General features: G+C 32.9%; 1 protein-coding gene across 1 annotated transcript; it reads left to right on the top strand.

Annotated features, from left to right (window-relative positions):
* The first annotated feature begins 6,293 nt into the window (after nt 1–6,293).
* LOC130621550 (uncharacterized) lies at nt 6,294–17,896 on the top strand. The gene is made up of 14 exons (XM_057436853.1): nt 6,294–6,847; nt 7,961–8,108; nt 8,368–8,504; nt 8,896–9,031; nt 9,153–9,251; nt 10,617–10,747; nt 11,669–11,760; nt 12,549–12,633; nt 13,529–13,600; nt 13,798–13,893; nt 14,693–14,812; nt 15,373–15,411; nt 15,735–15,830; nt 16,275–17,896. The coding sequence occupies exons 1-14, from the start codon at nt 6,383–6,385 to the stop codon at nt 16,710–16,712; spliced, it is 2,154 nt and encodes a 717-aa protein (XP_057292836.1). The 5' UTR covers nt 6,294–6,382; the 3' UTR covers nt 16,713–17,896.
* Nucleotides 17,897–18,386: the final 490 nt, after the last annotated feature.

Raw genomic sequence — 18,386 nt, 5'->3', positions numbered from 1 at the left:
GAAACGATGAACAAAAAGAAAGATATTACAGTAGAAGTTATCTCTTGAGACATTTAGATTGTTTAAATTACACAAATGATTCCTCCTTGTAACTTATTGAAGCTAAATTTGAAAGTATCGAAAACATACATTTGCATAGCTTTTTATAATATGCATATAAAGAAGTTGTAGTTGGTTTACTTCTGGAGTTTTGCGCTCACCCAGGCAGGTAGAAAAAGCAGTTTTTTCATATAGAGGTTGTTATTGGAAGTGTCTCATTTTGGATTTTATCAGTGGTACGTTTTACGTTGGTGGTTTTTTAGAAACGACCATATAAAATTTTGGAATAGTCGTCTCAAATGTCAATAACATCTAGAAAAGAAGCAAGAATACATGGAATAAACAAAAGAATTTGTTGCTCATTCATTTCTAAAATAGAATACATACCGCATATGCTCGAATAAAATTTTGACGCTTAGGGTGGGCGCTTAGAGGGGAAGTAAATCGAGTTCTTGAGCGTAAATGTATGTATAAAAAATGATAAGTGTTCTTAATAGCGAACTGTGAAAAGTCTAAATAATTTTAAGAAGAAATTTTTTTTCTAGTTTCCAAAATATTCAAATAAAATTCCCCTTTGACTTTAGTAATATAATCAAATAACAGCCCTGAGCACCTTTTCCAGAGAGGCGCTTATTAAAAAATTACAAAAAAAGGATGGGCGTTTATTCGGGAGGGACGCTTGTGCGAGAGTGGGCGCCTGATTAAGCATTTACGGTAGTTATAATGGCAAAAAAATTGCATTTATTCAGCGTAATATTACTCATCTTATGAAGGCTATTTCATGTTCCTCTTTTTCTTGCAGAGGTAAATGTTCATACCATCTTGTGTGTTCAAACCAACAGGTTTAACTGTTTCTTTTCTATAACAATTTCAATCAGAACCTGTTAACTTGCGAATATTTCTAACTTTATTTCTAGCTAGCTACTTTGTCACTGCTACAATGTTCGGTTTATCTCTCTTCATATTTCTATGACTCACTTGAGTACATATACAATCTTCAAGACACTATTCATGGTGTAACAAACCTTCAAAGAAACCCTTTTAGATGGACGGCACGGTTTGTATATCTCAGGAAATATGTCTAATATGGGGGCAGTAAGGGTTGTACGTCACAGAGCTGTGAGTACGCATTATACAGTGTTTCGATAGGACCAGAAGATTCAGCTTTAAATAAAAAAAGAGTCCGGCTATAATTTGTATGGATTAAGTCATACGAAAAACTTTATGAACCCCAGCCTACTGTTCAGCATCGGGCAATTTTAATCAATTTTTTAAACCTAGTATTCAGCCTAATGCATCTCGCTGATTATCAACCTCATGGAGAAATGCCGTATAGCCTGTATACGCCTACAATGATTTTGAGTGTCTGTACTCATTGTTTGTAATGGTGTAAGATTTCGTTATATTCTCCACACTAACCTTAAAGACGACATTCTCTTTCAATCACAATTTTTTTTCTGTTGGCGATAGGCAGGTTTATTGTATCTTAGTGCACGATCTTATATCTCCTAAGATAATCAAGCCACAACTAGAAGCATGTATGCTTTGTTATTTGAAGTTGATTACAACGTTGGTATTTTCGTAAACCATACAAACCATTTCAGACGTTCTGATATCGCTGTCGGGATATTGGTGTACCGCAAAGAAAAAGGATAATAATTATTTTTTTTTTTTTTAAATGGTGCAATTAAAAATAAACTTATATAATTTGTGAAAGGGATTCTCATGGAGAAAGAGTTGTTGAGCTTATAGCACAGTTATATGGTGCAAAAATATCAAAACTTATAGCATACACTTAGGAAGAATAATCATTTCTGAACGACATTTATATAATGAACACCTGAAAAGGGGAGGCCTTCCATGTTTAACCGTTAGGGTGTAAAACAATTATATTTGTTTGGTTGTTTATTTTAAAAAAGTAATCTGATAAATCAAGTATATCATTTCAGCTTGTTATAAAAGTCAATCACATTAAAGAAGACGCCACAGAAAATTTAGTAGTATGAAAAAAAAAACAAAAAAAGAAACCGCTTTTTTTAAAAGCAACATAAAATTTTGGATGAGACTTTTTAGTTTCTCATTCTAGGCTGGATGTTGTTCAAAGTTGTTTCTTTTTTATATATTTTACCTCGTGTTGCTTATAGGATGTCTCTTATAAAAACAAAAAAGCGTATATTTAATATGATCTAGCGCACCGAATAATCGTCCACGCCATCGATTGTTAATTCCAAACCCTTTGCGTTTATGCCAAACCCCTCCTACTTATTTATCTCATTGAGTTGAGAAATGTATTGAGCTTTTTTGAAGCAGTAAGTCAAATGAATGTTTTTATTTAAATTGACACAGCATATCAAAAAGCAGGAAGTCTGAAGAAGAGAATCAAGAACGGTGTTACGCCGTAGTTGCATGTCATAGCTGAAAAAACTTTAAATGTTTCTCTGAAATATTTATATTTTCTGCTTCCACACCCTCAATTATTAAAAGCCTTCCCCCAATTATTAAACTTTTGCCACCGTTTATTCCGTACTATTTACTGAATTTAGATTAAAGCAAAACAGTGATTTTTGGAAAATATACTTTCAGTTTTTCACAAGCCAAGTGGTGACCAAAAGTATACATTCCAAATTCTGTCACACAAGTCTGTCCCGCCAGTCCTATTAGCCCATCGTAAATTCAGAAACCATCTGCATTTGACCCCAACCTCGTTCCCAGGACCAGTTGTCTCTTTTGGCATATCAAGCGACGAGACGAACATCATCATATGTATCAAAAAACGCAGCTCAAAAATTCCTTGGGACGAGATTGTGTAGCTTTGAAATAATTTTATATTTCTCTATATTTATGTCCCGCCTACAGCAATAATTTTACTGAAAATAAGTAAAAGTGTATAAAAGAAGTCGGGAAAAAAGGAACCACCTTACAAAGGAGCACCGTTTTGGAAATCTCTCAGCAATTAGCAGGTAATCGCATCGAATCTAAAAACACCAGCTCGCCTACATATCTCGGAGGGATGGTTCACATCCCCTAATAACAAATTTCATTTCGAACTTTGCGATAGAAATAAGATGGGTACGACCAGATTTTAGCAAAACGTGAGGCGTTGGTAATTATTTCCGCCAATAGATGTATTCATCTGACGACTACCTTAAACAGCGGACTGCATGCAGATTTATCGACCTCCACTGATTGCAAATATCACGACCAAACGCAGTTTTTTCTCATCAAGCAGCGTTATTCGAAATATTAGTCCCGACTACTGCAATAATGGTGGCGAAAGAAAGGAAGGTTGTTTCATATATATAATAGCTAAAAAAGTGGGCGTTTTTGTCCAGATGGTGATGATACCGATGATTATGCTAAATATGAGAAATACAGGCGTGTGTGGCAAAATACCTTCTATGCGATACATAAGCGATGTACACTATTTCACCATAACCTGTTTCAAATTTTCTGGTAGATTTGTAAGAATCGTAAACGTTTAAGTTACTTTTGCCACTAGCAATCGGCTCCTATCATTTACAGGCTCTATGTGTGGGGGAAGAGTATTCATTTACCTTCTTAAGTAACATAAACCCCTATTTTGATCGTCTGCGACGGAGGGTACGTACGGGGTACGTCTGCGCCAAAAAAATTCTGCAATTTGTTGTTGATAAATCTGAAAACAATAAAGATGGTAGACGGAGTCGACTGATCATAACAACAACAAAATATTTTGTCAAGCAAGGTAACTATCCTAGTTTGCTAGGATTTTTAGAATACATAGATACAGTTTTTCAGTTAGATTGCCAAAAATCATTATTGTTTCCAAAAAAGCAACAGTTTTTTTCAGCTAGCTAGCTTTGATTATTGGCTTTTATGGCTTTTTTTATCACATTTATTTTAAAAAATAAACCTGTCATAAATGCTTATAGCTAGCTAGCTAAGTTTGTACGGCATTTCTTCTCTACGCCTTTTGTTATACATTTTCAGTTAAAAAAAATTTATGTATGATGATGACTTGCTAATGTTTACTTCAAAACTTTACAAAAGGTTGCAGATGTTGTTGAGCTCTTCTTAGTGATAGTTATGCATGCAAATTTCAGTATCTAGGTAAAAAGCAGGACCATGCAGTGTAAAACGGTTTGTAGCTTTTTTTTGTAGCTTTTTTTAGGTACCATTATTCCATTTAAAAAAAAAATTCTTTAATTACCAAGATCTGTTGTTTAAATTTTCTACATGACAATGTGTGTGCATGTGCATGCCCATTGCAATGCAAAACACTACATCACACAGAAAGTTGTCTAGAAGCGGCTATCTATGTATAATCATTTTACACTTTTTCCAACAGAGTTTAATTACTTCTATATACATGATCTTAAAGTACAACCCAAAATTATTTAATAATTAATAGGTATGCTGGGCCTCCTTTGTCAGCCGTTTAGGCAAGTAATGTATTGATACAAATCACTGTAATCTTGAAAGCGTACCTGACACCCAGGACATGTATATATGATTGCTGTTCTGAGTTGTGTACTTAGAAACAAACTTAATGCTCGTTGAGATCCACCTGACAATTAGGCATTTTAACTGTAATCATTACTTGACGCTCAGAAAATCTCATCTGTCTCATGTGATTGATTGGGGAAAGAAGTCAAGTATGTTGCATTCATGTTGAGGTTGATTATGTGCTTTTCCAGTTCCCTTTTAAATCTAACAATCCAGCATATATAAGATTTTTCTCTCACAAAATCATAGTGAAGGTATTAACCTCATCTATATTATAATTTATATTATAATACCCATATACGTCTGTCTGTCATGCTAAATGCAATTTGTTTTGAAAAGGACAGGTGAACCCTAGGGTTTTTTTCACGGGTCACTGACTTTTTGCTATATTTCTTTTAGATAACCCATTATTCCAGGAGGATTGAAGAGAAGATTGTGCCCTCTTCTATAACTTCTGATCAACCGTATTGACACTTATTTGCAAACTCATGTTTATAGTCAATATATAACTTGGTGATTAATGAACCTCAATAATTATTCACAGAATGTATAAACAGATGGATATTTTAATTATTTAAAATGTGACAAATTTTGATCTTCCTGTTGAAATTAACTACCAAAGGAGCAAAAACATTGTTCCTAATTAAGAAAATATTTGTAGAGTACTTTTTCTAATTAAATTTTAGAAAAAGTCTAAAAAATTTAAGTGGACCAACTCAATCAAATACTCCCAAGAAACCAGTTCAGTGGAGAGGGGAGAGAACAGGAAAAACAATCTGGCTTTTCCCCAGTGGTTATTGGGTTACGCAAGTTTCCTTAAATAAATATTATTTTTAAATATCTTATTATACCACAGTATTTAAAATCAATGCATATCAAACATGTGGCACACCTGTATTTTTTTGTGTATGTCAAATTTGTAAAATGCAGCGAGCAGTGAAGTTGTTTTTTTAATTAACCCTAAAGATATATACATTGAAAGGACTAAATTTTTGCAGAACAGGAAAAATTAAGTTCCATAAAATTGCACTTTTTAGAGAAAAAATAAGGCAAATTAATGTGTTTTTTAAAAACTAGGTATTAAATCGCAAATCTTTAAAAGTGTATTTGCTTTTGGTATTATGTTGTGCAGTGATATACCTACTAATGTTGTAAAAACACATTTTTGTTATTATCCTCTATACATATGCTCATCTTGTATATATAAAGAACATAATCAAAACTGTTCCTTCAAAAGATCTTTCGAACACAAAGAAGTTCTGCTAAACTATTCCGTAGAACAGGTGTGTTGAAGTCAGACAAGTGCAATTTGAATGCTGTCTACCTAAAGTAACTGAATTAACACTTTTTGCCAAGTGGCTGAAAAAGTGCCACTGTATCAATATTTTGGTCAAGGATTGTATATAGCTCTTTTTTAGTTATGTCAGTATCCAAGTTTTCATGTTAAAAAATTCAATGCTTCTTCAAGACAATTTGATTTATTGCTTTAGTTCTGTACTGTGTATCTCAAGAGTATAAATATGTGAATATAATAAATTGTTCTTTTTGTACACCTTTTTAAAGTTGTAGATGTTTTAATTTTTTTCATACATATACATTTAATTGTTCCTTATAGATGATGGAATTTGTGCTTAGAATAAAATTGTTGTATTTTTAGACTTAACATGAGTATGCAAATATATGCATGAACTGTTTATAAATATTTCTAATTTAGAGAAAATTTGAACAATTTTATATTGTACAATGCTAGTACATGTATAATGCATTTTTACATAACTTTATTTTCAGGATAAAGCAAATAGTCTAAATAACATATCAAGCATGGCCAGATGAGTTTTTGTTTTTCTTTTATTCAGTGATGGGTTGTTTTACCTGCATATTCCATAAAAAGCAAAAAGCAAAAATTCACTCGCACACCAACAAAAATGGTGTTGTTAAAGATGTTTATGAAGAAAAAAATATCTTTCCAGATATACATCAAAAAAATAGGATAATTGTCAGTAATGGATATGGCAAACAAGAAAATACTGTGGAGGCAACCGCAGTTAAGGAATTCATGAAGTTAGATACATATCCTAAAATTACTAGTCCCATAAATGAAAGCAATGCAAGAATTAGCGGCGAAGTTAACTCTGAGATGCTGTTTGCAGGAACGATTGGAAGCACTATCGGTTCATTATCTAGTTCAAGGTTGCTAGCTACTATAAATGATGATAAACAAGCTGTTGATGAGGATATTTTGAAGAATTATGATTTTCCATTTACCAATTTAGTTTTCGAAGGAGGAGGAAATAAGGGAATGGCCTATGTCGGCGCACTCAAGGTGTGTAGCTATTTTCACTGCTATTATTATAAAGAAATGTTCTGAGAAAGTGTTTTCAGAAAATTTCAATAATTTTGATTCTAAAAATTTTGAATTGCAATTTATAAAATTTAAATGCCATTTTTTTGTCATTTTTTTTTTGTTCGTTTTTTTGTAGCCACATTTTTATAGAAATACTTTATTAGGTAAGAAAGTTTGCAGAATTTGAGTTTGCAAATAAATCCTTGAGATTTTGCAATATGTTAAATAAATAATTTGCTCTAATTTTTATTAAAATTGCAGAATTATTTCAAAAGTAATGCTATGTCAATTTTACAGGAAAATTATAAAGGAGCCAAATGATTTAAAAAATTGCAAATAACTGTACTTGTTTAACAATCAAATTCATAAATAATAATTCTTTTTATCCACAATTTTTTTCTTTCAGGTTTATTTCTTCCCTTCTCGTAACATAAAACTAAAGCTAAATTCCTTAAAAAATTGTACTTTGGCAAAAGTACAATGAAAAAAATGACTACTTCAAATATTTTGATGTCAGGAATTTTTACATGTTGCTTCTATTGTGGAGAGGTTGAACTGTTGTTCGAAAAAATATAGTGTTGCTTTCTTTGCACAAGAACATTTAAAATTTGTAGGGGTCTGGGATATACCCTAACCAGTCCGCTGTAAAATGGTTACTGGTTCAGTCCTAGGTGCAATAAAAGGAATCAATTTTTCCTAATCATTATCAAGTAATTTAGCTACCAAGTTATAAGTTATATCAAAATATAAACTTAACACAAAAAGACATCGAACTGTAGATAATTAGTATAATGCAATGGCTTATATATGCAATGACTTAAGATGATCATATACAGTGTACGGTGTAGAGCTACCATTTTGAATTACGACTAAACGCTATAACAATCCATACTCAAAAGATAATTTGCATTGATTTGTAGTACATATTATGACTTAGAAATGTTCAGTCATAATCCAACAAAAGGTATAGCTCTGTACCTTTGCTGATATTACTGGATTCCTGCTAAATAGCTACTTTTTCCTTTTATTAATACAAGTATACACACTTCACATTTTTATGTGTTATATATATGCAGTGATTATTGTGAATAGGTATTGGAAGAAGCAGGAATTACACGGAAGATAATAGGTGTTGCAGGAGCAAGTGTTGGAGCCATCACTGCTGCTTTATTTGCTGTTGGATTTACTGCAAATGAATTAAAAGAATTTATGGAAACTGATCTTCGAAAGGTTTTAGTTGGTAAGTTCCCTACAAATATGTTAGGTTTTTCCTATATATTTTTCTTAGGTGTAATAAATCTTTTGCTCTTTTTTATTATTCAATGCAAAGAAAGTTCAACAAAACTTTGATACTAAATAATATATATTGTTTCCCCTCGCAGTGTTTTACAGATTTCAGTTTCAAGACATTTCCTGAGTTAAATATATCTTACAACTTGTTCTAGGTCAAAACAGATTTAGTTCTAATAATATTTTTTATTATAATTTTTTTCTTTTAGATCATAAATGTGGTTATTGCAGTCTGCTACCAAATTTACTGAGTGGTTTTGGATGGAATCCTGGCAATAAAATGTTGAAATGGTTTGGCGAACAATTAAAAGAACAAACTGGAAATGCAGACATCACGTTTCGACAAGTAAAACAAAAAAAATTTAATTTGTCATTTGCAATTGGTGCTGAAACAATGCTTGCTTTTATTTGCCAGTAAAACCAGACTTAAACTCAAATATACACCCCATATCATGAGCTGTTAGCACATGCTAATGAAAATGTAACCCATCCTCTTGGTGCCAAACCTTATTGTATACTAAAGCATATGAAATCACTCAATAAGAAGAAAAACTGTGCTTTTCTTTGTTTGTAATGCTCATACTCTAAAAAATTAACATCCACGTCAGTAACCAAACTTTAGCTTCAGCTCCCTACTTCCTACATACATATATATCTTTCCACTAATAATTCTCGACTGCAAGCCAACTGCGATACAATCTAAGATATTCTTTTAGATATTCTATGTTATTATTTAGGTTATGCAGCAGTATGGACGAGAACTTTGTGTGGTGGTGACAAATTTAAGTCAGATGTCTACTGAATATTTTCATCCAAAAACAACACCCAATACTCCAATACGTACAGCTGTAAGAATGTCAACAGCATTACCAGGTAATAATTTTGCCAAACGCCATGACTAATTTTTTTGTCATCGTACCTTGTTTTTTCAAATTTCCAAAGTTTTAAGAAGTTATTTAAACTTATTTATAATGGTGCATTATTTGGATTTCAGGTGTTTTTCAAAGTGTGCGATACAAACTTAACGAAGAAAATACAGATGTATATGTAGATGGTGGACTACTGTGTAATTACCCTATTCATGCATTCGATGGTATGTGGTTTTTTCATAGTTATCCACATTCGTACAAAACGTGTGTTACTCTTTTCTATCACAGCATAAGAAATGCAACAATAAATTTTCAAAAAATGGTTAAACTTATCAGTTAAGGCTATTCCTAAGAATGTTGGCTTGCCATGGCCTAAAATGTTAAGTCATTTGGTGCATGAGCTGATTTTTTTTGGTTATCTTTAAATTAAAGTTTTTTTTGTTTTTTTTTTGGTTGGGTCGGTCAGGTTTTGGCAAGCTAACAACTTTGTAAGAATAGCGTTATAAGAATATTTATTTGGCCAATTTTATGTAATCTTAACAGATGCTGCTAGAAGTGAAGTCAGATGATCTGAAGTAAAAAGTGTAGAAATAAAGTTGGTATCCATCTGATTACAGTTCAAGTACCGCATTGTTTATAATTGTCTTTGAAAGTTTGTTGATAAAAAATTACATCAGACTAGATTACATTAACTGTAGTTATAATTTGCAGTTGTACATGCAAGAAGGGAGTATTTTATATGTAGAGATGGCCATGTGAAGTCTGACTAGAGGGCGCAGGTAGTAATAATTTGATGTGCGCATTATCATAGAAAACGACTAAGAGCTTGGTTCATTCAATTTTTTAGGTGTAAGGTTACAGTAATTCCAGAGAATATTGTGAAAGTATAGATGTTATTTAGAGTTTGCTTTTCTTTATGTATAATGAGTTAAGGGAACCAGGAAAATACAACTAAGACTGCGACAATTAGTGGTAAGAAAGAGGGCCTCGTTCTTTAGATATTAGCTTGTTGATGATACTAGTCTAAGTGAAAATATTAGCTGAAGTCAAAGTAGTTAGTTGAGTTGTTGTAAATGAAGAAGTTGGGGAGGTGGTTATAATAGAGAGCTGTTGGGTCAGATTTGTAGCAGAAATGCTTAAGGACTAAAAAAAGTGCTTAAGGACTAAAAATGCGCTGGGGAGTACCAAATAACCGCTGGAAGAGGGGGTTGAAGATTATCAATTTTTTTTTGAAAAGGGCTCTCCACTTCTATAAAGGGGCAGTCAGAAATATAATACATAAATATTCTGAAAAACATTTCTTTGCGTTTTGTGACATGTTACTGCAATGCATAGCGTTTGTGATTCTCTTCTTTAGACTTCTTACATTCTAATATGCTTTGTCAATTCCAAGTTGATAAAAATCATGCAAAAGCGACCCAATGTTGTTTCAAATCACTTAAATACTTTTCTTATCTCGAAAAATAATAAATTAAAATAATAAATGATTTTTCGGTACTCTAGAATACCTTTAAAGTATAATCAACCCGTTTTATGCTATCATGGGAAGTGTAGTAAACAGTTGTGTTTATCACGCATGTTTGTGATAGGTTGGTGGTTGTCGATGGATCCGCAAGATACTTTCTTTAAAAAGTTACAGCCTCTTGATAACTACGCGAAGTTGTTCGCAAAGAATGAAAGATTTGGCAATTGGAATCATCGTACAATCGGTATTATGTTGGTTAGTGCAAATTTATTAATTACTTGACAACCAAGATGGTATGGAATGTATATTTCCCCCATTAGTTTAAAAAAGGTCTGAGTTCACTTGGCTTTAATTTTCAAAAGGCTCGAGTTAAAAAACCTTTAATTTCAAAAAGGCCTTAGTCCATTTTATTGATTTTGAGAAAAAGTCAAAAAACCTTTTTTTTGTTTTGTTAAAATCCCTCTTCAATTTTTTACTCTCCTTGTTGTTTTTCGATTACGTATGTTTGATATAATTTCTTTTGAGTTGATTTTTAAATAGTATTCGTCTTAGCACATTAAAGAACAAAGGTATTTTGTAAGTAAGTGGGCCAAGTCCAAAAAAATCTTTATATTTCTCTTTTTAAAAGGTCTTTAAGTCCGTTACGTTTACATAGTAAGGTTGTGTAGGTAAATTTGAATATATTTGAATATTATTAAAATGGACTTAAGCCCTTCTGAGCTGCAGTGTCAATGAACTTAGGCTCTTTTACTGGACCTAGGCCTTTTTTTAAATTTAAAGATAATAATTTAAATAAACTTAGGCCCAGAGACCTAAATTACTGATTGAACAATGATTTTTGAGTGTATTTTGAGTGTATGAATTTTTATGAATTTTCATCTTTATGATTTTGCACCAGTGCTCCAGTGCATAACATTGCGTTTCTTTTTACTCTAAAGTACTCTAAGGTAAAAATTTAACGAATTTTTGCCATTTGGATTATTGCGGGTATTACTTTCAGAGAATCTCATAATTTCGCAAATTTGGCCAAGATCCGAAAAAAATCTACTGTATGTTTTTTATCACACAGTTAATATTTCGATACATCTTTATTAACATCGCAACCGATAAAAAAATTTTTCTTCAGGAGTTCCCTTTATCCTTAATTTATATGATAGTTGAATGTTTATTTTTTAGTATTCCCATACTGAAACTGAACTAATGAAAACCAAGTTGGCACAGCGTATTGGAAATGAACCACCTCCTCCACCAAACTCAAAACTATACCGGTGAGTTGTCAGGTCATTTATTCTTTTTGTATCACTACCAAAATGTCGATGCTTTCTCGAGCCTCCCAAACACGCTTCTTATATACTATGTACTTTAAAGGAAGAAAGCTTTTTTTCGGCTTAGTTTACGAAAGTTCGGGCCCCGAAGTTTCATTCGCTCAAAAGATGTGGAAATAGACTCTTCGCGAAAGTTAATTCTTCTCAAAAGATATTGAAATAGCTTATTCGCGAAAGTTATTCTTGCGAATTTTTATTTATTTTTGATTTTCTTTTTATGAGATTAAAGAAATCCTTTATATCACTTTCATCCTTATTGTTTAAGTTTTCGTGCACTATTTGTTAATCAACTCTTTGAATCGATTCACATTCATGTGTTTTTTATACCGTTGATGACATTTTATTGAAACTTTTCAAACTATTTTAACATCTCCTTAAACATCAACGCCTACGCCTATTGCAAATGTTCTCATAATTTTGCAATTTTTTCTAACCCGCGAATGTTTCGTCCTATAAAGTGTGTGAAAGGAAGCTCATTTTATGTTTGACTGCATATTTTACACCTTGTCAAATGACGGCCATGTATTGGATTCATTATGAAAAGTGGGTTCGGCTCTTTAAACCGCATAATTAGCAGACTCTTTGATCGCATAATTAGAATAATTAGCAGCTTGTCACTAATAATACATTGGTAATAAGAAAATACGTGTGATAAAGTTTTTATCTAATTAAGTGTACTAGACATTCCACTTATAATCGAAGCGTTACAATGTTTGTGTTTGATTTTTCAGAAAACGTCGCAAATTGAGAATTAGTCAAGCTGAAGCAACTCAAGAACATCAAGCTGTTGTCAGTGCAGTTGGACGATTTATGAAGGTGAGAAAGTAGAGCATTTTTATATAAGAATGACAGTGGATAAAAAAAAATAGGCCAGTATAGTGAATGAATCAGTTGATGAAATAATCTATCTGAAAAAATCTATTAACGGGATAGACTGTGAAGCTGACATTGGTTTTGCCTCCTAAATGAGTATGAATATTAATAATAAGATAATAATAGGGCGTGCGGCGTTATTATAAAAAAAACTTTCATTTTGATCAGCAAAAAAACAACTGCAATAATTGATCCTTATTTTCTACCATTTGTCTTGTTTACTTTCAATACATACAACAAAAAAACAGGCGCTTGATCCAGTATTTATAGAACAAGTTCTGTGCATTATAGCGTACATGGGGAAGATATCATTGTAAATTAAGTTTAAAAAGAACAGGAACAGGCTATCTTTTCATCTGTCAAATGCATATAATTGGCACGCTTAAGTAGAAAGCATGTGTTGCAGGGTGAAGGCTTTCTTTCTGTTTATATGTTTACAAAAAATATTTTTTGTTTGAATATTAAAAGATCACGTGTGTGTCACAGTCTTTTTTATAACTATTGTTAGTTCGTGGAAAAATCTACTGTCCCCCCTCCCCCCCCTCTAGGTACATATTTTAGAACAAAAAATTCAATAGAAATTCGCCCGTCTTACATATTTCGTGCACCCTTACCACGAATAGTGTTATGGCAACCATTTTGAGCAAGCATTATTATAGGGACTAAAGTGATTGATTAAAAGCAAACATATAAAACAAAAGAAACCATTTTAAAACTTGAATTTGCTGCGAAAAATTAATTACGCACATAATTCGAATATTATTAATCCAAGTTTGTGTTTTTTGCGTCGACACACAATTTTCTCTAAAAATTCCAGTTAGATATGGTTATGTTTTAGGAACTTCATCTCCTGCATTTTGACTTGGATGGTATAGTAAGTTTAAAGGAGTTACGAAAGGTTTTTGAGGTGGTACGTGTGTTTTTAGTTCTCGTTTGTGTGAACATGACTTTGGTCGATTTATTTCCAAAAACGTTGTTAAATATTGTGTAAAATGTCATTGATCGCCTGTATCTTTTGCTCGCCACTTTTGCTCGCTAATTTTCCCACTTAATTTTCCAGTTATTTTGCTCGTTTATTTTGCTCGATCTATGTTGTGATTTTTTCAGTCAAAAGAATTTACAGCTGAAGATCGCTCTTTATTATTTGGTGATGCAGACATCGAGCAAGCGTTCAGAGAACTGGATACAGATAATGATGGCGAGGTTAGTATAGAGTAGTTATAAGTGTGATGTGTTGCTATTTCAAGGGGAACCACAATTCAACTAGTTGTTATTTCGTGGTACAATCCATGGATTCGCCCATTAAACGTATCCGGGCATCAGATTTTCACATGCACACATTTCCGGAATCGCTCTTTCTTTAATACAAATTAACAATTTTTAGCCATTAGGTTTTACTATGAGTTTTTAAATTCTATTCAGCTTTCTAAAAATCGACAGTGTATTTTTAGGTATGCTAATGTATGCTCAATTTTATGATTATCTAATTTCAAAGAGAAAATCTTGCGGCTCAGACATTGAATAATCAAATTTTTTTTAAATTGTGATATTATAGAAGCTACTGTTGCTGCGATTTACGGACACTCTTTTTGTTGAATTTGTGGAACATACTGACATTGGAGAACAATAAACCTGAATTAAATTTGGTGCCAAACCTCGCTTTCTTAATCGCTTATTTCTTTTCTCCATTTAAGATAAACAAAAGTTTTTGGACCGTTCCAAAAAATAATGGATGTTTCATGATTACCTCGTTTCATCCCTACTTGTTTTTTGTCTTGCCTATTAAGGTATCTGGAATTTAATTGGTCAATAAAATTTTCCGTTCCGGTCCGAACCAAAACTTTTAATCATTTTAACTTTTCTCGCAGGCAGGAACGGGAAAAATTATAAAAACAAAAGAATAATTAGCATTAGCGATCAAATTTTAGTATTTTTCTTGTTCCGTTGCAATCCAATTTGCTTTTGAGTGGAAATTCACTTCAGAATATGCTTTCGGTTTTAGATCACATTTCAAGAACTCATGTCTTTCGTCGAGAAGAAAGGGGTAAACATACAAACGCGATTTTTGGGTTACACAAGAAAAGAAATTCGGACTCTAGGTGATTTCATTGCCACTTTGCAGGTAATATTTTTTACTGAAATAATTTTTCAATCGTCTATAAACTTCTAAAATACCGAAATTCGGCATACCTCATGGAGAGAAAATTTTGCGTAAATATATTTTTGCGAGTCAAATCTTTTCTTTTCTTTTTTTTTCAATTTGAGATGATTATTTTTAAAGAATTTTGTTTTCGCAAAAAAAAAAAATTTTTGTTAAATTATACGGTAGATTTTCGCTATTCCGGACTTTAGAACTAAGGTATATTTTAGCAAGATTTTAATGACAAAAATTTATCTCGCTAACACTCCTTGAGGTATCAGGTGGTTATTTGTTCGCCTCGTTTATCTCTTTCATTCGGTAGACATCAAATTTGACGTCAGACTCAAAAGTTAGGGAATAAAATTTAACCAGTAACATTGTACTACCAATCAAATTTACATGTATGTTTCCGCTTAGAAGTTCAAACGGAAGTCTCATTTGAAATTATTTCATAGTGCTTTAGTCAAATTTCATCGTTGTTCTTACTTTGAGCGCTATTTTTTTCAGTGTAGTCCCTTAAATGGTTTTTCCCGTTATTTTAGACTGCGTTGGCAATCAATGTAAAACGAAATTATGTAGAGGTGTGTGTTATTATATAGATTGGAAATCGATTGAACTGAGTATTACGTTTCTTTCTGTAATAACTGTTAACACAGCCCCAACTCTGTTTCTTTTTTCCTGTCTAATAAGAATTTGTGCAAGTGTTTAATTTTGCCGTCTTGAAAAAGTTACAATTAGCGAAACGGGACTTGATTTCCACCTGTACGCTGAAAATTCGCAGCTATTGAGTAAAATTATATTTAAATGTTTTGTAAAGAAACGTCTTTTCATCATGGTAAGACATTCACGCAAGCACATTTTTCATGATGTGTTTTTTATTTCTTTTTTGTGTGGATTTTCACAGGATCGGGATATTGAACGTACTATTGGTATCGATACAGATTACATTGAAGCGAACGATTTTTATTTGGAAGAGCTGGATAAAACATTTCTGCTGGAGGTATTCATAAATTTCCGTATTTAGTTAACAAGTTCCCTTCTAAGTCTGGGTTTCTCTTTAATAAAAGCTTGGACGAAATGGCATTAGACTAATTTATATTGACCAAAAAGAAACACACACAAAGGACATACCGTATCGTGCTACTAACTATAACACAGACTCGAACTCTGTATACATAACCTATTTGTACTAATTTTTCCCCCAAGCGCGCAAAATTTTTTGTTAGTGCATAAAATTTAGTATAGAATTTCCACGCAAAACGTTTCGCGCGAAAATTAGTAAGCACGATAATTAAACGCGAGAATTTTGACGCGCGTAAATGAGCACGAATAAGGTGGAAACAAGAAACAAACTAAAGCAAACAAACAATTGTTTTTACATCTACTTAATCAAGTTGTCCAATTGCTTTCTTTTTCTTCCTACATCCATTTTTTTTCCTTATAGAGTGGAGCACGGTCCGCAAGATCCTTTCTCCGCCATTATTGTAAACAACATCCTGAACACAGGCGCCGTGGAAGCGCCATGCTTTCCAAAGAATTCTTTGACAGTCCCAGACTTAGAAGAAAATTCCAAACTATAAATGAGAAAAGAGAAACATTAAACTTGTTACATCCGCAAGATAGCGTAACGTCGAATGTCGATGAATCGTCGTTAGATGTCGACGTGCCGTTACATACCGACTTAACGACAGAAGCCGACGTAGACGACGTAGAAGCGCCGGAAAGTGACGAGAGAAGATCAAACTTTCTTTTAACACCCGCGTCTACTCGCGCAGATGTTCATATACAAGCCTCCAGAGCTGCCACACCGCGTTATTTGTTACGACGAAATAGCAGCCAAATGTCGGACATTTCGCTAGTCAAGTTCCCCTTTAATGGATAGTTTATTTGTCTGGGAAAATCCTGTGTAATGGTTAGTCAAATTTTCGCGCGGTGTACTTCCTCGTGGTTGTGATTAATTTCTCACAGCAGGTACATCACCAGTTTTTATTGGTTGACGTGGTAAGATTTTCAGCATCAAAAAGGCCGTTAAAATTGGCGACTACGTGCTAATTCGAAGAAAAGTCAAGCGATAAACTTGACGGAAACAGATGTTTTCTACCATATTCAAATTCTCGCCTCAAAGTTGCTAATCTCTATACATAAAATGCAAAGAAAATATAGAAATATATTATAAATATAATATATATGAAGATTATTTCGTTAAATTTTTAGAAACGCAAAATTTTAACGGCCTTATGTATTTGAAAACAAAGACAGGCTATTAGATCTTCATCAGATGTATAGGGCACACTTCCACAATATTTAACCAAACTGCTGGCCAGTGAAGGCCGAAAAATTAAAAAAATGTGGCTTGTTGAGGTCGGAAAAAATTATATCATGTAAGATTTTTAAATAAACCAAATAATCCAACATGGATTAAAAGCTCGCATCATAGAAATATCTTTGGAAGATGTTAGAAATTTCACCCACTTTGTCAATATATTTTGTCCCGGGTTGTCGATCTTAGGGAGTTAACTTCCATATCGGGCTTGCTGTCTTAAATCATTTCTATAAATTACTTTTTTTACTAGTGTTCGTAAATTGGTAAGTAATTTTTACAGGGTGGACATACTAATGTTTTTATACTCATTTCTACAGTTTTGTTGACAGTTTGGTTTGTATAGCGTTACCGTTACTCGAAGTTGTTCATTTTGACGTACAGCATACCTTAAGTTTATTAATTTTCGCCTGTGTTTTGTTCGTAATTCGCTGATTCTTGCAAATGACAAGTTCTTTTTGGGACTTTCTACACATTTTTACAAATGGTTAAAGAGCGATAAATTGTCACAACTTAAAGCAATTATATCAACTTGATGCAAAATAAACCGAAACGTCTTTTTTTTGTTAATCGAGTAATTTCGTGATTGATCACTAAGTTGGTTTACATACGCGAAATAAACAGGAAATTAGTACACTTTAGGGGCACGTAGCTGCTCTGAATGGCGGCGATTTTGTGAATTATTGTAAATTTATTTATTACGAAATAGTAAATTATGATGAAATTATATTCCTATGCCGTTTTAATGTTTTTACTCACTTTTTTATGATAACTACAATCTTTCACCAAAAAATTGAATACTTTGTCAGCCATTTTTAAAAAGTTGGCAAACAGCTGCGAAAGCGCCATTTCTTCATATTCGTAGATCAGGTAAGCAGCGCCAGTCTCACTTTCTAACATGTCCGCTTCACGGAATGATCAACGTCAGGGGTCCACAAAGGCCAAGCTGACGCCAGCAACAATAGCATATTTTTCATGGTCTAAAATATAACCTTAGCTTCTAAGTCCTAGGTCCGCAGTAAGCATTCTAATCAATACTTGTGGGAGCGAACTTTGGAATTTGGTAACTTGTCTTAATGTGCCACTGCTTGTAGTTAACCTTCCTTAAGAAATTTGATAGGATTCTCGAACCTGTCTGCAAACTCCTTTCCCTGAACTGACATGGAAGATAGCTCATCCAAGGTCTGGACGATCCTATTTTAAAAAAAGGCTGGAAGAGCTTTAAATGCTGACTGG

The sequence above is a fragment of the Hydractinia symbiolongicarpus genome, chromosome 12 (genome assembly GCF_029227915.1).
Source record: "Hydractinia symbiolongicarpus strain clone_291-10 chromosome 12, HSymV2.1, whole genome shotgun sequence".
Classification (NCBI taxonomy): domain Eukaryota; kingdom Metazoa; phylum Cnidaria; class Hydrozoa; order Anthoathecata; family Hydractiniidae; genus Hydractinia; species Hydractinia symbiolongicarpus.
Note: the sequence above shows the minus strand (reverse complement) of the source record. Positions and strands in the feature narration are given on the sequence as shown.